General features: G+C 40.1%; 1 protein-coding gene across 1 annotated transcript in view; it reads right to left on the reverse strand.

Moving 5' to 3' along the window:
• Positions 1–27,204, reverse strand: part of SUSD2 (sushi domain containing 2) — a 1,008,194-nt gene that overhangs the window by 747,657 nt on the left and 233,333 nt on the right. Inside the window, exon 3 of the mRNA XM_044068275.1 lies at positions 4,956–5,107. Coding sequence (XP_043924210.1) covers positions 4,956–5,107 — 152 coding nt within the window. The remainder of the gene's footprint in view (positions 1–4,955; positions 5,108–27,204) is intronic.

The raw sequence follows: 27,204 nt of genomic DNA on the forward strand, positions 1-27,204 counted from the left end.
GGTGTGGATATCTAGGGTGTTTAGCTTATGGCCGGATCTGACCAACGAGGAATTGACTTCAGGTGCGGAACACTGGTCACTCATGCTGGTAATGACTAGGTCTAGGATATTGCTCCCCCTGGTGGGGGTGTGGATAAGTTGACCCAGGGTATTGGAATTTATGAATTCCAGAAAGCGTTGAGTGAAGGAGTTGGGACATGAGTAGTTTTCCCAGTTAATGGTGGGGTAGTTGAAATCTCCCATTATTAGGGTGCTTGGTTGAACCCTAATATTTTCCAGTATATCAAGAAAAGAGGAGTGGGAATCCTGGGGCATGGTAGGGGATCTGTAGCAAGCTACAATTTGGATTGCAGTTTTGCCCAGAGTTAATTGCACTTGGATAACCTCGGATGCATTATGCTGAGCAACTAGCCTGGAGGTGTGGATATCCTTAATGAATATGGACACACCTCTGGCTTTGGTGTTCCGGTCCAGGTTAGGTGGCCGAAAAGTGTAGTATGAGTTATAGTCTAGTAATGCAGGGGTGCTCTCTGGAGCCTTGAACCAGGTCTCAGTCACTGCAAAGATATTGATGTTCTCCATTTTGAGGAATGCCTCGAGGGAGTGCATTTTGAGATTTAGACTTCTAGCACTGAGTAGCATTACCCTCAGTTTTTGCTTGCCTGTTTTTGTTATGGTGGTGAATTTATCATTTGAACCTTGCCTAAAAAGGCACTATAGGGGCAGCAACAGCCTTAGCCAGTATCCGGAATCCCAGGGGTGACAGGTGCAGGCCATCTCTGGCAAAGCTTCGTGGTCTGTCGACCATGTTGTCCCAGGCAGACAGATACTGGATCCCCTTAGAATGACACCAGAAGCTTAGCAAATTGTTGAAGTCAACCATTTTGTCCTTGTACTGCGGTATCATTCTGGGCAATGGCAGGATGCTACTCAGGGGTAGGGTCATACCTGCCTGGGCTACAAGATCAGAGAGCTCTTCCATGTCTCTTTTCATGTAGTCCAAAGAGGTACGTCTCAGGTCATTTACACCAACATGGACAATGACAGTCATATTTGTACTTGCTGTGGAGTGACCTGAGTGCGTGGGCTATGTGGCGGATCCTGGCACCTGACAGGCAGCTGACAGTAACCTTCTCCTTGTTTAGCTTGGTGAGTGAGACGTCAGTGTGCCTGACTATAGAGTCACCTATGACTAGTGTCTTTGGTACATTGTTTTGCCTTATGGGAAAGTTTATTCTAGTAAATGGACTAGGTTCTCTATTTGGGCCAAAGATCAGAACTTAGACCCTTTCTCTATGCCTATTCAAAAGATCCTACAATACCCGACTACTGTTTTTGCATACAGGAGCCTCAACTTTGACGATCACTGTACATTTAGCAGCTATCGCCAATTTTCATAATGATCCTGATAATTCTTCAATTATGTCACACCGCCTATGCAAGAACTTTTTGAAAGGAGTACTACATGTTAAACCTCTGGTCAAGCCTCCCTTAAAACCCTGGGACTTGACTTTGGTACTTCAGTCTCTCACAGGTTCTCTTTGAGCCTTTTGATTCATGTGATTTGCAATTTTTGTCATGGAAAACCTTACTTCTAGTAGCACTTACCTCAGCGGGAAGAGTATCTGAGCTGCAGGCATTGAGTGTCAAGAGTCCTTACATGATCTTCTACATGGACAGAATGTCCCTTCGTACTGACCCTTCTTTCTTGCCCAAGGTAATTTTTGGCTTTTCCATTAATCAATCTATTGACCTGCCGGTTTTCTTCCCTCAGCATTCTAACAGAGGGGAGTAACTTTTGCACACCCTTGATGTGCACTGACAGCTTTGTTGTTATTTGGACAGGACTAGATCTTTCAGGAAAACAGATCAATTGTTTGTGGCCTTTGCAGGACCCAGATTGGGTAAACCTGTTTCCAAAGTGACTTTATCCTCCTGGCTTAGAAACATCATTACCTTTATCTACCAACAGAATAAGCTATCCTCACCTTCCAGAATAAAGGCTCATTCTACCAGATCTATGGCTATTTCTATAGCATTTCATTCCAGAGCCTGTATGGATGATACCTGCACAGCAGCCACTTGGTCAAGACCTCATACCTTTATACCTCATTACAAATTGGATTTTGCCTCCAGAGGACGGGCATCTTTTGGTTCCATGGTGCTCAGGAATATCCTTCCTTAGGGCCACCAAGGACTCAAGTAGCTGGGGACTCGGTCCTAATGGTAAAGAATAAACAAACAACATCAGATAAAGAAGTTATGTCTTACCATCATGGTCCATCTGTGTTGTAGATCTTTGTTCAGTCAATACTTCCCACCCTCCTTCCCCCTGCCTGGACTCCAGGTGGACTTTAGGAACTCCTGGTTAGGGCATTTGCTCAGACAGAACCTCCTACTATTTTTTTTCTATTACTACATCTATTATCTAAGGGCGGGCAAACTGGATCTGAAGTAATTAGGAGAGGGGCATTATGGGTAGGTCTTAGCGGAGAGTTTTTAGCTGGCGCGAGGTTTGAAACAGCCGTATCGGTTCCAAGGACGGAACTAAGGTTCTAATGGTAATGAATGAACAAAGATCTACAACACAGATGGAACGTTATGGTAAGACATAACTTCTTTTTCTTAGATTTCAAACTGACATTTTCCCACCCAGCACACTACACAGTACAGTTTCCTGACCTCACTTTAACTTTGTCATAAAGTCTGCTTATTTACAGTAATAAATGCAAAGTTTAACTGTCAGATACTTCCAAACAGTAAAATAACATTCAATGCCAATGAGCAGAAAACAGTACTTTAACATTAAACTCTACAGAAAACATAACTTGTAACCATTTAAAAACCTTGTGCCATAAAACATACAAGCATATAACTGTCAGAGAGACCCAATTTATGTCAAAAGCTGGTAAACAGCTTTTGGTTCACACAGGTACCAATATATATTCTGAAACAATCAGAAGTTATAAATATTTAAAAAAACTAGTTATTATATACTAAATCATAGATATGCCCTGTTATCCCATGTATCCAAAACAGTTTTGATAAATAATCTAAGCAGTGACTTTGCCTGTGTAATAACTCAGAAGAACATTTAGCAGGCCAAAGAGCTATGTATTATTTGAAATAAAGCATGTCATCTTAAGGTCATAAAAGCAAAGATAGCTTACTATTCAATTATATCACTCAATAAACCAGTAATATTATAGTAATATACTAAAAGTATAAACAGTTATTTAATTTGTATATGAACAAAAGAAAAAGTATAGAAATGAAAAAGCAAAAAGAGAAAGAAAAGCAATAAAAAAAACATTGTCATGACATACCTTACTTGAAAATTTAGCAAGTATAAATTAAATTTAGCAAGTATAAATTAAAGTCCAGTTGCAGTAGATGCTTTGAGAGATTTAGTGGGAAAAGCAATCTGACTCAGTTTTGTGTTTTTACTTTTTAACATCAGTCCAAGAAGATTTATCAGTAACTCTCTTCAGAGATGCAGATGCCCATTCCATATCTTCAGGTAAGGAAATAATGTTATCGTTTTAATAAAGACAGTGGCTTCCTCTAAGGCGTTAAATGATCTCATGTCATTCTGATATATAATTTTTATTCTGGCAGGAAAGATAAGCTGAGTTTTGATGTTGTTCTGCTTTAACAGTTTTATTAATGGCCAAGCTTTTTTCCTCTGTTTCAAAACCCTGGAAGAATAGTCATTATCAAACCTAATTGGGTTTTGATTAAATTTTAATGGACTTTTCCTCCAGGCAGACTTTAGGACCAACTCCTTGTCCAAATAAGATAGAAACTTTATGACTATTGATCTGGGAGGAGTAGAGGAGGATGTTGACACTGGCTTTCCTAAAGCTCTATGAGCCCTTTCAATACTAAAGGACAGACCCTCCTTTAAATCTAAAATCTCTGGAATCCAGGTATTCAGGAAAAAAATATCTTCTCCTTCAGCTCACTCAGGGATGCCAAAAATCCTTATATGTGACCTTATCTCCCTGTTTTCCAGGTAATCCACTTTATTGAGAAGCCAAATGTTTTGTTTGAGAAAATCTTTCTGGCTTTCTTCTTCCTTCAGTCTTCCATCAAGATCATTCAGGGATGCTTCTAAGTGTGTTATTCTGGATTGATGCTGCTGTATAAGTTCCTTGAGAGAATCTGTTTGTTTCTGACAATTTTCCTTGAGGTTTTGTAAATTCTCATTAAAATCATCAATTTTTAGTGAGCGTTCTTGTAGAGCAGATGTCACAAGCTGCATTTCTTTTTTTTAAAGCCATGTCAGAATGAGAAGTCTTCGAAGTGCTCATCTCCACAAATGATATATTCTCCTTTATAATTTGACAGGAAAAAACTTTCCTAAGTTCACCAAAGTTACTAATATAGTTTATACTTTCATCTATCAATTCTAAGTATTTTTGCTAAAATAAAATAAGTTATTTCCTGTTTTTTATATTAGTTTCATAGAGCTCTGAAAAACTGCTGCCATTAGTTGGCCATCTTGGCTTGAACCCCTTCATCTTGTGTACATTTTTGATGCTATTATACAACAAATTCAGATATTTCAGTGTAATTTCTAATAGGGTTGCATATACTTTTCTTCTACCAATGCATGCTGTCATTTGCTGCAGCTGGATATATCGGACAGCTGAGAGAAATTCACAAAGCTCTTCAGAGGATGTGATTTATCTGAGTTGCTGGAAAGTAGTAAAGTCAAGATTTCAAATGCATTGAGCTGGCAGAGAATTCAGTTGATTTTGCTAAAGGTGACTACATTATGTCATGGCTTTTCAGTGCAGTCTGCTTTTAAGATTCTGTACCTCATCATTATGTGTTGTCATATAATATTCTCTCTCTCTCTCTGCAATGAATGTAAGTTAAGGATTCAGCTGCCAAAAAAAAAAAAAAAAAAAACTAAGTTTGCAATAATATTTACCATTGAAAAGGCTCACCTGATAACCATGTTCCAGAACGCAAGAAGTTTTGTCCATTATCCAATGACAGTTGAAAGGGAATGCGTCCACTCTCATATAACAGTGGAGAAATACAGTGGGCATAGCCATTTTCATCTATGTATCCCTTTGTGTTGATTTCAGAATTAAACCTAAAACGTGACGATATTTACAATGTAAATAATGGTCTCTCACAAATACAAGTGACAATGATAACTAGACAGTTCTTTCTGCTGATACCAACGGATGAATTTAGTGAAAATAACTATAACAAATTATCAAAAACATTTGGTGCCTAACTCATTAAAATCTTTCACTTTACCCAAGCTGTTTAACAGCACCTCTGTCCACCAGATCAAAGTGACTGCAGACAGAATACAACTACAAAGTAGATAACACAGAAATAAGCCTAGTATTTTCATCAGCCTCACAAAATCATGTTTGATATACCACAATACACAGTACTATCTTTTCAAAAATGCCCATTTCTTTTTTCAGTTTTCACAAAAATGCTATCCCAAATCTGCTACAGCTTGTTGCAACTGCTAATCATAAAACACTGATGATAAATCAGAAAAATCACCAATACAGCCTTATGACTTATGAACATGTAGTCAGAAAATACCATTTGAAAAGGATCTGAATGGAACCCTCATGAATAATTAGATTGCTGACATTTCACTAATCCACATGGTGGCTTGCCATTGCTCAGAAATCCCTGGCATACAGCTTTGTAATGCAATGAGCAAATAATTCAGAATGAAGGAAGGCTGGATTTTAATTAAAGGTAACATATCTGACATGTTCCTCACACATTGCTTCACAAAAACTCTGGCCATTATTCTTAGTATACAATGGTGACCCATGGGAAGAATAACCATTGCTTAATTCTTCTTCAAACTGCATAAAGGGCCACTGGGGTATGCTCAGCATTACAATGAGTAGCAAACATTTTATGCTGAATATCTACTGATTTCTGAAGTCCTCTGAACTATTTCTCCTTGCACTTAGTCAAACCACCACCTGTGGCTATCTTAATCTTACACACAACCACAAAGTAGAATCTCACCACAAGTTCAAATTGTTACAGTAATATTACTCATTCATTCATTTCATGCTACAAATTTATCATATTCAAAAACAGAGAAGAGCCATGACCGATCTTATCAAACAGAGGGTATAAGGTAGACAGCAAATCGTACATTGGATGACAGTCCTTTACAGGACTGAGCACGCACACACAAATATGTGCAACACAGAGGGCTACAATGCACCTAACCAGCATGCCACTGAAATGTGGGATGAAACAAAAGACAGAGGTAAAAATCCATCTAAACACAACAGAAAGGACATGCAGAGTCCATCAAGCCAGCATGGAAATGAGCCAGATAGCTAAGTACTGCAAGACACTGATGATAACACAGCTCCATTGTGATGACCTTATAGTAATCTTAGTAAAATAAAACAGTATTTAGCCCAAAGATGTCAACTAATGAGGTAGGACTCAATGAGGTATTAATGTATAACCACATAGCAGATATCTTAGGCAGAGGATCGACTAAAGAAAGCCCTTTACAATGTGACTCACACTGAGGACAGAAGTTATTTTTTATCCCAGAAGAATAATAAAAGATGCATAAAGATTCTTAAAAATGGAGCAGGAATACAGCTGCGTAGGGAACTTGAGATCAAAGTAAACACTTGGAAACAAAAATCAGTAAATACATTCTGAGTCTTACTATGTCAGGATTTAAAATATCAAAAATTAACTAGTAAATATTCAGAATGTCTCAAGCCTAAACATTCAGCTACACAAGCACAACAAAACATTAAACACATCCTTTTTTCAGGAGGTTCTGTCCCTTTCATGTCCTGCAATGACTTTGTGGTCACACACCTCCATCTATAAATATACTATGCTTAACACTTCACACATGGAGAAAAGGAAAAAGTATTAAAACAAAAAACTTGTCCATTCCTTCATTTCAAATAGCCTAACCACTAAGATACCATTAAGTTTTATTATGGCAATATCACAGCTGATGCAATATAGTAAAAAAAAAAAACATTACAAGTTCACACTTAATGGAACAAGAAACATAAAGCTAACAATGAGGAAATGCACAAGGACATTGAAATTGTTTCGTGGAGTCTTGCGTGGCTTGTCTGTTCATGGAGTAGATCAGAGTTTCTGATCTACTGTGACCCTGAGGTATTTCTGTTGAGTCGCTGCAAGGAGTGAAAAACCCAAAGGTTAAACTACTTTTTGAGAATGATTGTTGGTAAGTTTTTTGTGTGGGCAGAAAATGACACTGGAGTGGACTTGTTACAAAACACGAAAAAAATCATGGAAACTGTGGAGAGCCACTCAAAACCCACAGCTGTATAACCCATTCTTCACTCTAAGAAAAGCACGCAAACTTAAAATAAAAGCAATCAAATCTTAGCATCTTAGAATCAAACCACACACTCCTGAACCATTGCTAACCACTTCTGGAAAGTAATTAAGGGCATGTTCTACTTTAAAACATCTAATAAAACTCAATATTTCATAAATGCTATGATTTAGTACTTTAAAACAATAATAACTTCACCAAGTAACCCTGCATCAACTACAATCAGAGCTACAATTAGAAAAGATTACAGAACATGCCTTTAACTCAGTTGAAAACGGACTTTGTAACCATCAACTCCTTAATCCAAAGAAAATCAAACTAGTTGTACTTTTCTTCAATCACTTATCTGTGAGAAGCATAAATTTAAACTCAAACCCCTAAACAATATGCCAGTTAAGTAATGCCTCATACAAAACTGCCTGGGGTTACAATAGATGACAATCTCAAATATGACCTCCATATATAGAGCAATATAAAAAATACATAAAAAAGTGGGAATGCTATACATTACCAAAAAATTACTTACAGTATCCAACAAAGTCACTCCTGGCACTATGATCTAAAATCACTAAAATGATCTGAAAGAGACTGCCATGGCACTATTTTGTTTTACACTCAATGACTTTGCCTTCCTTACGTCATGTTAGAGGGACAAACAGGGCCGGTGCTAGCATTTTGGGGGCCCCCAGCAAGGTTCAATTTGGGGGCCCTACTCAGGAGAATATCAACTGTGACCACTTTACCATTGCACCCCCTCCCCTGCCAAGCTCATCCAGCACCATTTAACCACTATAGTGTCACTACATTCACATCATTAAGAATTGATGTGCCAAGACATTTAGTACAAATGTTACATTACCACAAACCCTTGTACCACAGCAAGGTAGCTACTCACAGGTACACACACACTGACTGGCATTTAGTACCAAAGTTACATTATGACAACCCCCCTGTACCACAGCAAGTTAGCAACTCACAGGTGCATGGACTGGCAATTAGCACCAATGTTAATTATGACAAACCCCTGTACCACAGCAAGGTAGCGACTCACAGGTGCGCACACTGACTGGCATTTAGTGCCAGTGTTACATTATGACAAACTCCTGTACCACAGCAAAGTAGCAACTCACAGGTACACACACTGACTGGCATTTAGTACCAATGTTACATTATGAAACCCCTGTACCACAGCAAGGTTGTCACTCAGCTGCACACACACACAAGATGGCATTTAGTGCCAATGTTACATAATAGACAAACCCCTGTACCACAGCAAGGTAGCCACTCACAGATGCAGACACTGACTGTGTAGTCAACTGCCCAGATTTTCACAGAATGTCCAGATGTGACTCATGTTTGGCCTGTTCCTCACAATTTGTAGTTTTCTGGATTTTTTGTGCAAATCATTGATGACTGAACTCATTAAATGACAGGCATTTCAGTTTAACTTCATATCCTTCAGAACATGCATGGTAACACCTTTTATTCTAGCAATTTTTTCAGTTTATAATAGCAATATTTAAACTTTGCCCAGATCTTTGGTGCTGTAACCACATTATTTGTGGCTTTCCCCAGATTTTGTGCCATGAGATTGAGCGCTACGACTGGCATTTAGTAGCAATGTTGTTACATTATGACAAGCCTCTGTACCACATCAAGGTAGCCAGTCCCACAGAGGTACACAAAGACACCCACACCAAGTCCCCACAAAGACACCCACACTGACTGGCATTTAGTAGCAATGTTGTTACATTATGACAAGCTTCTATACCACATCAAAGTAGACAGTCCCACAGAAGTAAATAAAGACACCCACACAGACTCCTACACAAAGACACAGACACACAGACTCCTACACAAAGACAAAGACACACAGACACACAGACTGCCACACATAGGACAGAAGCACACTAAAACAGAGACTCTTGCACACAGGACAGACACCTACACATGATAAAGACAGCACTATAGCAAGACTGAATATTAACACCCACACAGGACAGAGGCTCCCACCCCCATAGTACAGAGACAAGACCGGGACAAATCTACTGCAAGACTGAACATAAACCCACACAAGATTAAGTCAGCACTGCCACAAAACAGAACTGAGACACCACTCCCACACACAAGACAAAGACAGCAATACAGCAAGACTGAAACAAGCAGCATTAGATAAACTGACATCACTCAAGGCAATTACTGACATGCAGAACAGTCACACTGCAGATGTACACAACACAGCAATGGGACACAGAAAAGACTACAGACACAACATACAAGGGGAAAGCTATGCAAATTACAGAGCCCGAGGCAGAATCAAACTCAAACAAACCCAAAACAAAGCCATGGGGATTACTGAGACCAAGGCAGACGACTCAAACCCAAACAGAGAGTGCAATGGGGATTACTGAGCCTGAGGCAGACAGATTCAAACCCACAGAAACACAGAAGAGTCATGGAGATTACTGAGCTTGACAGACTCAAACCCAGTGAAACACAGAAAAGAGCCATGGGGATTACTGAACCTGAGGCAGACTCAAACTCATGCACAAGAGAGTAGTGGGGATTAGTGAGTCTGACACAGGTAGACTCAAACCCAGAGAGAAAAAGGTGAAGACCAGAGAGTCATTCATCTTCCGTGTGCATTTACCCCTTCAGCTTCTGACTGCTACCACTTGCCTGTTCTTCCTGCACTTCTGCCCTAGCCCTCCAATGAGTCCTGCTGCTCCCAACTGTCCTAGCCTCCTGACGAGTCCTGCCACTCCCCACGAGTCCTGCCGCTCCCAACAAGTCCTGCTACTCCTAGTTGCCTTTGCCTAACATCCTGCTAGTTCTATCGTTGTGGTCCTACCTGTTGGAGTAAGCAAAAAAAAAATGTGAATACACAGCATACAAGCCACACTAAGGTGCTACCTAAAATTTACTGCCTGACAGCATTATAAAAGATTACTGGAAAGGAAATATGAGCACTTACCTAGAGTTTTACTGGGATCTTACAAATTTTCTTCTGGACAAAGTCTTCAATGAGGCTGCCATATGATACACTTTGTCCCACTTCATGCTCAGTTGGGAGCACAGCTAAGCCTGAAAGTCTCTCCTGACTCACTGACGAACTCAAGTATGTCTTTGAGTTTCAGCTTAGAAAAGCTGCGTTCTGCAGTAGCCACTGTAATGGGTGCAGTCAAATAAATGTGCAGTGAAACACAAGTATTTATATATATATATATATATATATATATATATGTCTTGCAAGTGGTTGCAAATGAGGAAATTTAACACAGTCACTGGTGATGATTCATTATCATTCAAGAAAGGCTTTTAAGTTTGTATCTAAGGTCAGAGTCATCAATGACACAGTGGCCACTTATCCTGTCAGTCAGTTGTTCTTTCAGAGCCTTGCAGTGTTGAAGCAGTGTGTCTTCTGCAACATCACTCAAGGCTTTAATATTTGATAAAAATCCAAAAGCCTTATCAAACTCTGAAAGCTGCTCAAACCGGTCAGTAAACAATTGGATTGTTGTGTCCAGCAGCACATTGAAGAATTCTACACTTAGTTTTACCACTGGATCCTGTAAAGTCTCATCTTCTCCTTCACAGTCAAGAACCGCTTTATTTTCCTCTGCCTCTTTTCTTGAAATGTGGCGCCAACATCCAGTTCTTCTGCTATCTTGGAGGCTTCGCCCATGGCATGTTGAAATCCTGTCTCTGTAATTCTTCAGCAGGTCCATAGTTGATGTCACTTTGACACATGTCAAAATATCAACAGATGGAGTCTGCAGAACTTTGCTTGCACGATTTACCTCTGTCAGCACATCATACCAAACCACTAAACATATAATGAACTGGTATGACATAAGTTCTGAGCACAATCCCCTCGCTTGTTGACATGTTGCAGCATCATTTGTGCATATTGCTTGACCTATCTCCTGTAATGCTTCAATGACTCAGTTCAACTGAAATCTTACTGCTTTGACAGACTCTATCCTGCATTCCCAGCGAGTCTCTGATGGTGGCTTCACAGTGACATCTGCGTGCTATTGGCTTGTTGATGCTGAACACAGTACGTAAATGTTCTGCAGACATCCAAAGAATGACACTGCCTGTAGTGATGAATGTGCTCCATCACTAACTATAAGATTTAAATTATGGCAGGACCGTGGCACATAAAAAGCCCTTGAATTCGTCTGTTTTATCCAGGCCTGCACTCCAGCTCATTTCCCCGTTATGTTGTTGTCATTGTCATATCCTTGTCCTCAACAGTCATTAATGTCCAGTTGATGATTTTGAAGAGTCTGAAGAGCTTCTGTAAGTCCTGCCATAGTTGCATCATTCACAGGCACAAATCCCAGAAAATGTTCCTCAACTGTGGCTGCAGTCCTTAAAATATCCACATACCGAACTACTACAGTCATTTGCTCTAGATTGCTGATGTCTGGCGTGCAATCAAGAATCACAGAAAAGTACCTAGCGTCCTTCACCTTCCCTACAATGGTCCTTAAAATAGTATTTGCAATCAGCTGGATAACTTCATTCTGTATGTCCTTCCCAAGATAGTGATCCATTACCGCTTTATTCCAACTACAGCGCAAATGTTCAGCCATGACAGAATCAAACTGCGACAAAAGTTGCACTTGGCCTTAGAAATTGCCATTGCCATAGGTGTCCAGGGCATCACTTGTACCACAGAATGTCATGTTCCATTCCAGAAAGTATTGGACAATAGCAATAATGCGTTCTAACACCATGCCAGTAAGATATCTCCTTTTCAACCACTGCTTGTCTCTTATCGTCCATAGTCTGCCTACTCTATTCTATTGTCCAATTTCTTCCACTTCAGCATGCATGTCTTATGCTCCAGTGTTCAGTCATGGTTGTGTAAAGCTTTGGACATCTCGCTCCATGCTCTGTAACCACCTGACCTGAGAAGATGGTTAGAATGTCCAAACAATTTGCATGCAAAGCAAAACAGTGCATCCTTTGAGACCGAATATATCAGCCAAGTGTGTTTTGCTCTCTCCTTTAGGCAGCACATGGAAATAGTTCTCAGATGTAAATCTTTTTCTACTCATTGACTGGGAACTGTGGCAATACCACTTGCACAGGTCTATACTGAATGTCAGCTACCCTACACTCATCCCTTATCAAGTCTGACCAAGGTCCTAGATCCTCAAAAGATGTACCTGATACTCCCTGCAAGTCATAGGCCACATCTGTCACTATGGAAGTATGGGATCCTTCTGTATCAAAGTCTGGTGATCCAGGCAACACCTCTACAGTTGAATCTACATTTGCTGACATGCTTTCACCCATGGCAATGGCTGTAGGTCCACAGGAGGTAGCCTGTGGTGTAGCTGCAAGAGAGTGGTCACTTTGTATTGGAAGGATGCTGACCTCACAGTGGACATACTGTAATGCAGAACCATTGCGTTGTCCTGAAGGCAGACTTTTTCCTGAATCTCCCCTCTCCGATGACCCACAGAAAAATTTCATAATGGAACCCTGTTTCTTTCCATCCTTATCCCTCTGCTGCTGAAGCTTTTTTTTTTTTTTTGCTTCTCCTGGCAAATATGTACACTGCATCTCTAATAGGGAATGGAAGTAAAGCAGAATTGCTACACATGCAGACATTGAGTCCTTTTGTCATGCTGTTAGTAAAAAGCACTACACATCAGGTACATGTTATGCAACTTTCTCTGACCTACCCGGACTGCATAATGACAAACATTAGCATTCCAAAACACATTCTAAGGATCATATTACTCTGTAAGCAGAACTGAAGAGAAACAAAGACCAGTAGGCCAAAAAACTGCAGTGCAGCCATATAAACCAGAAAAATGGATTTGGTTCCAAAGTCGCTTTACTATGGCTGCAGGCACAGAATAATGTGCAACCAAATACTGAACACTGTTCATAAACAAGCTATACAGTGTGCAGTATTGTACCACAGGCTGAAGAAATGCTGAGTAACAGTAACCAGTAGTGAAAAACTAATTTAGGCAATAGGTACACTTGAAGTGCATTACAAAATACATACTGCATAATGACTTGCATTGACATCAGTCACTACTGCACCGCAGGCAGAAAGACTGAAGAATGACTAACCAGTAGGAACAAAAAAGTAATGAGAAAGGCCCAAGTTACAGTTTTATGTTAAATACCTAGCACTGGAGGTGAACTTTAGCTTTTTCTACACAATTCTTCCCTTTTCATCACCCAAAGCATGTGAAGAGGCCCCAAACAATGCAAAATATTGATATTACAAGCTCTCTGGAACAGACTAAAGTCTGAAAGAACTAATGACTAGGACAGGCACAAATTTGAAGGGGAACACACCAAACTATGGGGCAAGAGAAATGTTATGATATAAAAAAAAGACTACACATGCCCACTACCTCTCAATCTCTTGGCACACTTGAACAAACCAAAATCATTGGTTGAACAAAGGAGTAAAATCATGGATTTGCTAGAAAGCCTCATTTGTGAGGGATGTAGAAGTGGCACACACATTGGGAGACAGTCCCACAACCCCCCTTAGCACAGGATCTATGTACAAAAGCATAAAGCCAGGGAATGTACCATGCATTGATATAAGTGGAGGAAAAGCAATTGTTGTATTCCTCACAGGCTAGTCAAACAGGCACAAACTACCAAGATAGATCAGTGTGCCAGAAACCACAAAACATAGAAAAAAAAAAAACCACAAAACATTAATAAATGCAATACAGCCTTAGTCAAACACAAAATTAAACATCATTCCCATAGAATAATCATGGAGCATCACAAGTCAAATATAACAAGGCATGAAAACACAAAGCAGTCTCAATTAATGCATTTATTATACAGTAAGTGAAAACTTGCAAAAAAATTACAAATACACTAACTTTGCAAATGAAGCAAACAGCATGCTAAAGCACCTCACAACATTAGCAACAGTGAACTACAAAATTTCTTGCCAAAGAAACAAACAACAACAATACATTCAGCTACAAATGCTAACTGCCCTCACAACATTAGACATTTGACAAACAATGTACTCTAAATCAACCTAAGAACAGCATATATTTCACACGCAAAAATAACTATATCAGTAACAAGCTGTAACATCAACTGGTACAACCGACATAATAAAACCTAGATAGTCAATTCTTAGTTTAAAACTAGCACAACCAATAATATCAGTACTCAAACTAAAAAAAACTGGCACAAACACAGCCCTCACCCCCAAAAAACTCTCAAAAAACAAAAACACTACCCAAAAAAAAAAAAAAAACAAACCACAACCCAAACCTCAAAACAAAAAACAATCCAAATAAGAACCTTGAACAAAATAAAATCAATCACCTTACCAAAACAAAAACTAAACTAAACTGTTTGGCCTACCTTTTCTGCTTGCTTTGGTCAGTTTCACTCAGTCTCCTACTCAGCTCCTTCAGGACTGTTTGAGAGACCTTGCCCTGCTTGCCTTCTTCAGATCACCTCAGTGAATTGAAAAGACCAAGACCAGTTGAAAGTTTCCATCCCTTTAGAGACCACGACTTGAAGGACAGTTGAAAGTCCCAATCCAGCAGCACCACCCTCCATTTACAAGGCTCCTGAATCTCATCCAAATCTGCTCAAATCAACAGAAGTGATCACACACAATCAAATTTTTCCAGATCAAAGGAGCTTCCTGCTTTTAGCCACACCAGTCAATTGTAAACAAAGACTTTGTTCCTTTTAAGAAAACAAAAACCTTTAAAGTGTTTCACCAAAAAGAAAAAAAACAACAAAACAAGAAAGTACAAAAAAAAAAGCTGATCCCAACCAAAAAAAAGCCAAAACAAAAAAAAAATGAAAGTGAGACACCCCTTGCCGTGCAACCAAAAAAATCAAAAAAAAATGTGGACCAGCCAAAAATTTCAATTTTCAAATGGATGTCCACAAGGAGCCGGTGACAGCCGAGATGCTTGTAACGGGGGGGAGCAAAGACGTCGGCCGCAAGATAGTCTCAGGTAATCCAGCTCTGGGGGGGACAAAAACCTAAATCTACCTCTAAAAAATAAACTTGGGTCTCACTGGAATTTAACAAATCATTTAATCTCATCAGTTAACAATTTTGCTTTAACTGCTCTTTTTCATCATCATCATTTACTTTTTTTTTAATCACTTTGCTTACTTTTTTTTTACGCTTGTTGGCCCTTTGATTTCCATTAGTGGCCGCCTAATGGCTGCAAAGTGTTAATCTGTAGTGTGCAAGTTTGTCATTGTAGTTAATTGTGTTTGTAAAAAGTAACAACTGTAGTTCATTGTTCTGTAGTGTGTTGTCTGACCCCTGTCGTTCTTTGCCTGTCATTAATAAGTGTTACTTGTGGTTTTAGTGTTTGTTTAAATCATAATTTCTTTTACCAGAAGAAGAATCCAAATTAAGATTTTTGCAGAACTTTTCAAGAAAGAAAAATGCAAAATAAAAAAAAAACAAATGTGTAAGAAAATAAAATGTGGGTGTTGCCGCACGGGCTTAGTTCGCCTCAGCCGCTTGATTTTCCGCGAGACATACTTGATTCTGGAGACTTACACGTCTTCTGCGACTCATACTTCTTGTGAATGGCACGTAAAAAGCGACGGTTCAATCGCCTGGAATGGAACCTAATATAAAACCCTACGGGCAAAAAGCCCCTAAGATAGAAACCGACAAAATACAAAGACTGGAAAAGATTAAAACAAAACTTTTAGTTTTTTAAAGCAAAGTTTATTTAATTTTTTGCTTTCTTTGCAATTGAAGCAAAGTTCTTCTGTCTAGAAAGGCATTATTCCTTTGAAAACTAGGTTTGAAAGTCTACACTGCAGGCACCACTAAACTGATAAGGCACATTTAAAGGTGAACATTGTTTTCTTAATGGCTGTGTTGTGTTTAGTGACCTAACTGTTTTACTGTGTCACTTGTCACTGTTGTGTGTGTGATAGTTTCTGTGGATGTGTTACAGGAAAGAAAAATGTAACAGACTATAAAAAATGTTTTCTAACTGTGTGTTTGTTGTCTGTGAATTACAAAAGAAGAAAAAAATTTGAAAAAAAAACTTTTGACTTTGAGGTTGGCTTTTTTTAATTTTTTTTTATTCTATTTTTTCTCCTCCACTTCTCTCCTCTTATAAATATTATTCCTCAATCTTATTCCCTCTCCTCCTCTCCTCCTCTCTCTCTCCTCCTTCTCCCACCACTGCTTTCCTGCTTTTATAATTGATTTATAATGACAAATATACTCACTTATATTATTATATATAAATTATAATTATTATGTAAATTGTATTGTTTTGTTTGTGTTTTATTTTATACCATATATTTTATTATATTTATTGTATTTTACAGTATATTACAGTATATTGTAATATTTATATTTATGTATATATTTCACCTATTCTGTTATATTTTTTGTTTTTCTTTTCAGACCTCTGTTTTTTTCGGATAATAAATAATGTTTTCCCGGATAAATAAGTAATCAATAAAATAATAAAAAAAAATAAAATAATAAAAATCATAAAATAATTCCCATGCCTATGCTCTTGCTTGGTATGCTGGTATAGATACCCTTTCTAAGAATGTCTCCTGTGACAGGTCACTGGTTCTACAGTAACCACACTCCACCACCACACTCTCTCTCTCTTTTCTTTTCCTTTCACCCTCTACCCATGTTCCTTTGTTCCTCCACTGTTGACTGGTTACAGCTGAATTCTTGATCCCTTCTGACTAAGTCTAAAATCTTCTTTCCTTTTTCCACCACTCTGCTCCTTCCTGCTTCCCTTTGCTTGCCCGTACCATGCCACCCATCAGTTACATAACCTCCATCCCCCTCCCTCTGAGTCTTTCTCACTGACTGGATGTGACTCTCCCTCTCTTTGACATATGACATCTCTTCATATCCTCCCCTGTGTTCTTTTCCCTTCTCCATTCTCTTACCTCTTCTTCTTTCACCCTATACCTCTTTCACCCTTGACCTTAGGGTAGGTACTTGACTTAGGTTAGGCTACTTACTAGTATGGATTTTAAGTAGCCTGGCCATACATTACCATGGTAGTTTTTTTTTTTTTTATTTTTTTTTTGTACATAATAACCTATAGATGAGCACATGTTGTTGTTGTTCTGTGGGTGAGGGACACATGGGTAAACCTTTGTGGTTTTTGTGGTTTCATCCAAATCTTTCTCCAAATTTTCTAAGAGAAGAGGAAAGTACTTTGCCGCATGCAGAGTAGAAGATGTTTCCCTCTGTGATACATACTTCTTCCAACACAGTTCATAGGTTCATTCATAAGTTATAGGCTATCTGCTAAGCTATCAAGGGCATTATTATAGCCTAGCTAGAGAAATGTGTTTTCGCCACCCCATTAGTTCCCTGTCCCTCTGTGCCTGTCCAGCAGAGCCAGTTCCTCCACTCACTGCCAGCCAGAGCCATTATTCCTGCAGCACCTGCACAGAGCAGCAGCAGCAGTGTCCCCGGGTAAATTCAATTTCTTTTTTCCATCCCATCCACAAGGTTCTCTTGAAAGAGTGTTAGTGAGGGCTCTGCCTGATGTATACTGGAATCCTGTCCCAAAGCATGGGGAGTCTCTGGGATAGGAATCTATCCCTCCAGCATGTCCTATTTATCTTTGTGGTGAGGTTTATATCTCTAGAGCGTGTGGCTCTCTGGGATTTGTTTTTTTTAGGTGGAGCATGTCCATCAATTCTGGGTTGGACATGGCCTTGTATGTCAGGCAGAGATCACCTCTGAGTAAGCGGTATGCAACTGAGTACAGCTGGAGTTTCTTGAGTCGGGCTGCATAGGGAATCTGTTTGAGGCCAGTAATCCTCTTGGTGAGGTACTTTTGTGGCCTTTCCAGCTGTTGCAGGTGTCTTGTAAGGTACATCCCAAATGGGGCGTTGTATTCTATGATGGGTCTAATGAGTGATGAGTAGAGAGGCACAATAACCTCTTTTGTTGTAGATGCAAACCCTTTTGTGATTAGGTGGGCCACATAGAAGGATTTTCTAACCACCTTGGCAATATGATTATCAAAGGAGAGATTACTATCTACTTGGGTCCCCAGATCCCTTATTACATTTTCTGTATTTAGGGGACTACCACCTATGTGGTAGTTCATGGGTATTTTGTTTTTTCCAAAGGGGATGACTATGCACTTTTTGGCATTTAGCTTGAGGCCATGATTTTGACACCAGGTATCCGTCTCAGTGAGACCCATCTGAAGGATGTCTGTATCAGCCGACAATCAATTATGGCCCCTAGTTTGCAGTCGTCTGCGAACTTGGTCAGCCATAGTCCTCCTATGCTTGCCTGTACCTCTGAGAAGTATATACCGAACAGGAGGGGTCCTAGGACTGAGCCCTGGGGGACACCACTTGTAACCGGTTTAGAGTCACATGTAGAGCCTGCAACTCTCACCATGTGGGTTCTATTCATGAGCCAGTTTGCAACCCATCTCGTGACATAGGGGTTTATGTTCAAGCTGGTGAGCTTGTCTATAATACTTGAATGGGGAATGATGTCGAAAGCCTTTGCGAGGTCTAGGTAGGCTGTGTGGACCTCCTTTCCCTCGTCTAATGCCTTGGTAACCATCTCAAAGAAGTCCACCAGGTTTAGGAGGCATGATCTGCCCTTAACAAAACCAAACTGGGTAGGGTCCAAGGTTTGGAGGTTCCCAATGTCTCTGTTAATGAGTTCCATGATGATGCGTTCCATAGCCTTGCAGTCCAGGCTAGTCAGGCTTATAGGGCGATACTTCCCGGGGTCCGTTGTGGCTCCACCTTTGTGGAGCGGGATAACTGTTGCTGTGCGCCACTCTATGGGTATGTAGCCTGTAGAGAGGCTGAGTTTGAACAGTGTGTTTAGGTGAGAGGTTAGTTAATTTTGGAGCTCTTGTAAGACACAGCCTCGGACCCCATCCGGTCCCATTGATGCTTTGTTTTTGGCTTTGGATAGGGCTGTTTTAACCTGTGCATCAGTGATTGATGGGGCCCTACATTCTTCTGGTATGCTTATGGGCCCTTTAGGGGGTGAGAGGGGGGTGAAGTTTGCACTAAACCTGTCTGCCAGAATGTTTGCAATATCAGTCAGTTCAGTGTATTTTGTGCCATTCTGCACTAACTCAGAGCAGATCTGAGAGTTTCCACTTAGGTTCTTGACATAGCTAAAGAATGCTTTGTGGTTATCTTTGGAGTCATTGGCAATTTTTCTTTCGAAACTAGCCTTGGATGATTTAATGAGGGATTATAGTTTCTTGCTGATACTGATCAGGGATGTCTTTCCTTCTTGGGAATTTACTCTTTTCTGTACTAGTTTCCTCCTTCTGTTGTAAAGCTTGTTTATGGCAGGGGTCCACCAGACTGGTTTCCTTTTCTTGGAGGAGTGAGTCTTGGTTTTACTTGGGATAGTAAAATCCATGCATTCCTGCAGATGCTCATTGAGTGCCTTTGTAAAGGTTTCAGCAGCTTGGACAGTATTGTCCTTTAGCATGACAGCTGTAAACCTTTCCACCTTGGTCTTAAGTAACGTGAAGTTTGCTTTTGAAAAGTTTTTCATGGTGGTTTCCTTGATTGGGGGTGGAGGCGGAATGTGGATATCCAGAGTGATTCGTCTATGCTCTGATCTAACCAGTGAGGGGTTGACCTCCGGTGTGGAACATCAGTCGTCCATGTTGGTAATGACCAGGTCCAATATGTTGTTCCCTCTGGTAGGGGTGTTGACCAGTTGATCCAGGGCGTTCGAGTTTATAAATTCTAGGAAGCATTGAGCAAGGGAGTTAGTACTTCAGTAGTTCTCCCAGTTTATGTTTGGGTAATTGAAATCATCCAGTATTAAGGTGTTTGGTAGGACCTTCATATTTCCCAGTGTCTCCAGAAATGCGGAATGGGGGTCCTGGGCCATGGTGGGTGATCTGTACCAAGCTATAATTTGGATTGCAGTTTTGCTCATTGTTAGTTACACATGGATAATCTCTGATGCATTGTGCTGCGCCACTAACCTGAAGGTGTGGGTATCCTTGATGGATATGGCTACACTCCCGCCTTTTGTGTTTCGGTCCTGGTTCTGTGGCTGAAAGGTATGGTATGAGTTATAGCCTAGTAGTGCTGGGGTGCTCTCAGGAGCCTTAAACCAGGTTTCTGTTACTGCACAGATGTCGATGTTCTCCATACTGAGGAGTGCCTCGAGTGGCATGCATTTTGAGGTTTAGACTTCTGGCGTTGAGTAGCATTACCCTCACTTTTTGGTTACGTGTGCTATTTATGGTGGTGGGTTTGTCTTTTGAGCCTTGCCTAAAAAAGGCACTATGGGGGCGGCAAGAGCCTTGGCCAGTATTCGAAAGCCTAAGGGTGACAGGTGCAAGCCATCTCTTGCAAAACCACGTGGCTTGTCAAGCATGTCATCCCAGGCGGACAGATACTGGATCCCCTTTGAATGACACCAGAAACTTAGCCAATTGTTGAAATTGATTATTTTTTCTTTATACTGTGGCATTTTTCTTGGTGAGGACAGGATGTTACTCAGGGTCAGGGTCATACCGGCCTGGGCTACATGATCAGAGAGCTCTTCCATGTCTCTTTTCATGTAGTCCAGGGAGGTACGTCTCAGGTCATTTACACCAACATGGACAATGACAGAGTTGTATTTGTACTTGTTCTGGAGTGACCTGAGTGCTTGTGTTATGTGGCAGATCCTGGCACCTGACAGGCAGTTAACTGTAACCTTCTCCCTGTCCAGCCTAGTTAGTGGGACATCAGTATGCCTGACTATAGAGTCACCTATTACTAGTGTGTTAGGTATGTTATTTTGCGTTAAGGGCTGTAATTGCGTGGCACACTGATTATGTGAAGTATGTGTTTCATGGTTGGTGATGGGGTGTGGAGGTTGCTTGGATGTCTGCATTGGAGGTCTCTGTTGCTTTTGCAGATTTTTATTTAGAGCCTCCGAGTATGTTTTCATGTATTCATGTGTGTTATTTGCCGGTGGTGGTTTATTAGATCTATGTGAGACTGGTGGTGTGTTGCAAGTATTACCCTTCTCCTCTTGACTATCAGTTCCAGTCTTGGGTTGAGAGAGCTTTGCCTCCAGTTTGGCTGTATAATTGCATCTCTCGCATATATTAGTGTTTGGTGGTAAGAGGAGAGGGTTGTCTGTGTACATGAGGCAGTTGTAACATTGCCTCAAAATTTCCAGATTCACCAGTTGGACTGGAGAGTACACCGGAAACTGCCCTTTGGACATGCCTGAATAGGTAGAATAAGTTGTTTTTCTGATTGGCTGGTGGGGACGAATAGAGAGCCTTGTCCTTTTGGACAGTATAGGGGGGGTCTAGTGCTAGGATTAATTAGTGATTGCTATGAGTTTTAAGCAAGTGCTTGACTGTGAAATGAATGGTTTGAGTGCTAAAGTTGAAGGTTGTCCACTTCCAAGGGAAAAATTGAAGAGTAGACTTCGTGGAGCTGAGAATAGTTTAACTCTAGCTAAATAGTGCTGCCTTGTGCACAAAATTGCACAAATGCGGTTTTTATAGCAGGGAAGTGAAAGAGATAGAAATTAGCCCAAAATAGCCAATAAACTACTAACGTCTGGGCTGAAACCACTCCTCCAGGGACAGATAGGCTGCTCAAAGCTCCCCTCTCTCACAGGTGAACAGAGAAACTTCCTTCTATCCAAGTAAGGTATGGGCAACACAGAAACTTGTAACACAACCCTGGATTCAGCAATAACCTGAAAACTGGACTATACCAGTTCAGAAAGGCGGCAAACAAGTATTTTTTTTTTCAGAAAATAGAGCAGATACAATCAAAATTAGCCCAAAATGGCCAATAAACTACTAACTTCATGGCTGAAACCACTCCTCCAGGGACAGATAGCCTGCTCAAAGCTCCCCTCTCTCACAGGTGAACAAAGAAACTTCCTTCTATCCAAGTAAGGTATGGCAGCACAGAAACTTGTAACACAGCCCTGGATTCAGCAATAACCTGAAAACTGGACTACACTAGTTCAGAAAGGTGAGAAACAAGTATATATATATATATATATATATATATATATATATATATTCTTTTTTTTTTTTTCAGAAAATAGAGCAGATACAATCAAAACAACACTTTACCCAATTAACCAGTTAAAAAGCTTAAACCTGAGCCCTGTTCCAGCAGTCTTCAATCAGACAAGTTCTAACTGCACAGTCCTGCCACTTGGGTACAGAGAAATCTTCTCCAAAAAAGACGGCCTGGATCAGTGCACAAGTTATACAAACAAAGCTAGATCCAGCCAGCCTGAATCTAGTCTATGCTACAGCAAACAAGGCGTACTGATTTCAGAAAGAAACAGTTCAAGTAAGCATGCACAATAAGCCTTTAACCAAAAATTCCCAGCTCAGAAGGGCAGAATCTAGCCTCTCCTCCCACAAGAGTGCAGACCACAAACCTTCTTAATGTAAAATAACTGGCCTGAAGCCCAAGTGCTTAACCCAGAACTAATACACTTTTTGAATAAGACACTGAGCCTTCAATCAGCAGTTCCTAGCTTAGCAGAATGTACACTACCTGTCCTGCCACAACAGTGCAGACCACAAACCTTCTTAATGTAAAACAACTGGTCTGAAGCCCAAGTGCTTAAACCAAGGGCCTTAGAATAACAGTTACAATTTAATCAGACTACTAACAAGCAGTAATAAAGGCAGCAGAATAAATTCAATTGAGTACTTTTAAGAAGAAGCAAAAGCAACATAAGGTAAAGTAGGAAGAAACACAAATACAGTCAGGCAGATGAATTGCAATTTTTTTTTTTTGAGACGGAGGAAACAGAGCAGATTAAGATACTATAGGGGAATGTCCTTCCCAAGTGCTCTCTCTGTACACCGCAGAGGAGATGGGACTGGTAGGAGTATCCAAAATCAAAATATGATCTCACTGTACTCAGTTGAGTGAGCAGATGAGATGGGTCCAGGAGGAGTGAGCAAAAACAGATTTACAGCAGGGGTGGGCAATTCCAAAGCCACCAAGGTTAACACCACAACAGGAAACAGGGAGGGGGGGTGGAGAGCTAACTGCAGAGAGACAGAGACACAATATTTACTGAATCAAAGACACACAATATTTACTGACTCATTTTAAATAAGTGCATAGAAAAATATACTTAAATCAGCTTGTGTCCAGGTGATATATGCAGACAAGTCTCAGTAGCCAGCAACTCGATTTAAAATGATTACTAGAAATGTAACCAACACAGATTTTAATGCTAGCAGAAACCCCCAAGCTAACTAACACTAACAAAAAAATTTCAAAGCAGTCTAACAACTTTCAGTGAGCCCAGATGGCTACACTTTTTCACACTTCAGGCAACTTAACTGCAGAGAGACAGAGGCACAATATTTACTGAATCAAAGACGCACAATATTTACTGAATCAAATCTTAAATAAGTTCAGAGAAAAATATACTTAAATCAACTTGTGTCCAGTTGATATATGCAGACAAGTCTCAGTAGCCAGCAACTTGATTTAAAATTTATATTGCAAAAATGATTGGACTCTCTTGAGCAGATACTCATTCTAGCACTGGACTTGCAAATTTGTAATAGGTCTGAGAAGATATAGTTTATTAACGCACTGTACATGAAGCATAGGTCACCTCTCAGCATGACACCAAGAACAGGGAGAAGGCTTTGAGACAGTCTGCATATTTTTTGTGACTAAGGACCTTGATTTTTTTTAGTGAGAAAGTATTTTGATCCCTCTAGTCATCACAAGTATTTGGAAAGGTACATATGAAATAGAGCAATATACTCAATGCTTGGCCTGATAATAGCAGCATACAGAGGCATGATTACATTCCTGGATCTAGACTTATTACCTTTAGCTATAAGCTGTGAAATGAAAGGACTTCCTTACAATAGTGATATAAAATATTCAAAGGACAGTTCATTGACAACATATGTTCCCAGATTCCTAACTATGGGTTCAATTTTCAGGGGTGTGTTGTCAACGTGATAGTTACAAGGGTAGCTGAAGGACATGATTATACATTTCTTGGCATTTAGTTTTAGTCCACAGTTTTGACACCAGTTATTTGTTTGGGAACAGCCCTCTTGGAGGACTTTGGAAACCTCTTGGACATTTATGATGACACCAAGTTTACAGCTGACTGCAAACTCAGTCAGCCATAAAACTTTAACATTTATTTTTATCTCTGAGAAGTAGATACTAATGAGGACTGGCCCAAGGACTGTACCCTGGGGTATACAGCTAGTGACAGGTCTTTTGTTGGAAGTAAAGCCAGCCACGGTAATTTCTTGGGTTATTTGTAAGCCAATTTACTATCCAACGAGTTATATGTGGCTTTACATTTAGATGGATGAGTTTATCTATTATACATGAGTATAGATGGCATCAAATGACTTTGTGTGGTCTAAACATGTGGTTGGAACTAATCTGGTCTTATCCATTGCTTCAGTAACCTACTCAAAGTAAATCAGGTTAAGTGGTTAGGATCTTCCCTTGATGAGTCCAAAGTGGCTTGTATCAAACGTTTGTAGATTGCCCATGTCCTTATTTATTAATTCCATAAATGGCCCTTAACCTAGCCTTATAGATGAGACTGATCAGACTTGAGCATCAATAATTACCCTAGTCTGTTGATGCCCTTCCTTTGGGCAAGAGGATGTTGCTATCCTCTATTTATCCAGCAAAACACCTGTTTGGAGGCTGACGTCTGTTTGGAGGCTGACGTTGAATAACCACTGTAGGGGTCTGACAAGCCATGTTTCAGGATAACCAGTAGGCAGCCCAGTACATTATCTGGTACCTCAGAAGTAGTGTTCTTGGCTTTGGATAGCATCTCGAAGTTAGTTGATGAGAGGCTGGGGGTGGACTATAGATGCAGGTATGTGATCTAGGAATATAAGAGGGGTGAGTGGGATGAAGCTTTAACTAAATTTGTCCACTAGTAGATTGGCTATGTCCTCTGAATCCATGCTGTATCCTTTACTATTATCTTTGAGAAGTGCTGGGTATTATTTATGAGACATTAGCCCTGTAGATTGGCTATGTCCTCTGACTCCATGCTGTGCCCTTTACTATTAATTAATTAATTAGTTAATTATTATTTATTATCCTTGAGCAGTGCTGGGTATTATTTATGAGATTTCTAACATTGTTAAAGAAGGTTTTGTAGTTAACCATTGCCTGGGAGGCTATTTTTACCACATCTATGGCACTGGTTGATTGGACCAGGGTCCAAAGTTCTTTGTTAAGTTTGTCAAGAGCACTATTGGCATCCTGACAGTTAAATTTATTTTCATGTCCAGTGTTTTTTTTTTCATTTATTATAGGACCTGTTTTTAATAGGACCCCACTGTGGAGTTGCGTATGACTAGGATATTGGAATGTATGAAGTTTTGCCTTATGAGCTTTTGAATTTAGTCAATGTAACTCTTTGATGGATGTTTCATGATGGGTTCTGCCTGTGTTCTATGTTTGTGAGGCTGCTGAGGGTAATTGTTTCTTAGGTTACATTTAGGAGGCCTTTATGGTTTAGGTAGGTTACTTTTAGGAATCTCAGCATATTTAGGCATATGAGCTAGGTCTGAGCTGTGTGAGATTGTTTTTGTGTAGTGTTGTGTTTTACTGACTAACTGCATGTTATTTCTACTCGGCTTCATGTGCTGCCAGCATCATTACTTACCTACATCTGTCACACACTGTTTCAGTTTGTTTAGGTAGAAGGAGTTGTCTGTAAACATAAGATAACTGCTATACTCTCTCTCAGTATGCCCATTTCAATCAAGCTGGCTGCAGAGATGGTTGGAAAGTGCAAATCCTTGGTTACCAGGTGTTTACTAATGTGGTTAAAGGAGAACTAGTGTGTATGTGGTTTGAAGTTGATTACTGGAGCTGCTGTCTGGTATTATAGACGGTGCTGGTAACAACACATCTGCAAGCAGTTAGAAATAAATAATCCTTTGCTCCTATACTAGCCAGAAGCAAAAGATTAGGACGAATCCCAGTAAAATTAACTCCATGTTGCTAGGTTCAGTGTACTTGCTATAGTCTTTTCTTGGTAGATACCCTGGATAGAAGCTACAGCAATTGAAAGCAAGAGAGAGCCAAGTAGCACAAAGGCCATGATCAAATTCTCATCAAAACTTCCCAGTTTGAACTTTCAGAGCCTTGTAGAATGAGCAGATGAGATGAGACCAGAAGGAGCTTCCAAAATCAAAGGTACAATAGAGGCAGACACTTCAAATGGCACCAGATTTAAATTTGCAACATGTACTGGGAGGGTCCCTGGAAAAACACCAACACAGTCACACACTAGAAGCAGCCTAACAGCTCGTGCAGATTAATAAGAATACAGCTATATAAGGAAACGTGCTTCTCAGCTAGATTTTATTCCTTCAGTGAACAACTTGTATTAGGCATGTTGACACGCCCATCACTAGAAGGTGTTAGAAACTGAATCCACCTTCACAGGCAGAGGTCTGTAAATTCAGCCAAGCTGTCAATTAAGAACACCTTCTCAGAAGAAATATCTGTATGTAGAAACATCAAACCAACACTTTTGATTGACTATAGGTGTCATGCAGCATAAGAATCCTTTCAAGCAGGAGCTTTTGGTTCATTTTATATTGCTTAGTAGAAGGATACATTAGGTGGAAAGGTGGAGGGCAGGCACTTTTGTGACTGCCCCCAGCACTTTCTCCAATAAAGATACATGGGACTTATGCACATAAACACTACATACTCTCTCTCTCTCTCTGTCTCTCTGTCTCTCTGTCTCTCTCTCTCTCTCTCTCTCTCACACACTCTCCTGGGATAGTTTAACTTCCTTATTTAAGATGCTTCTCAGATTACTGTGA

This window comes from Protopterus annectens, chromosome 4.part0 (genome assembly GCF_019279795.1).
Source record: "Protopterus annectens isolate FY-2018-M chromosome 4.part0, PAN1.0, whole genome shotgun sequence".
Classification (NCBI taxonomy): domain Eukaryota; kingdom Metazoa; phylum Chordata; order Ceratodontiformes; family Protopteridae; genus Protopterus; species Protopterus annectens.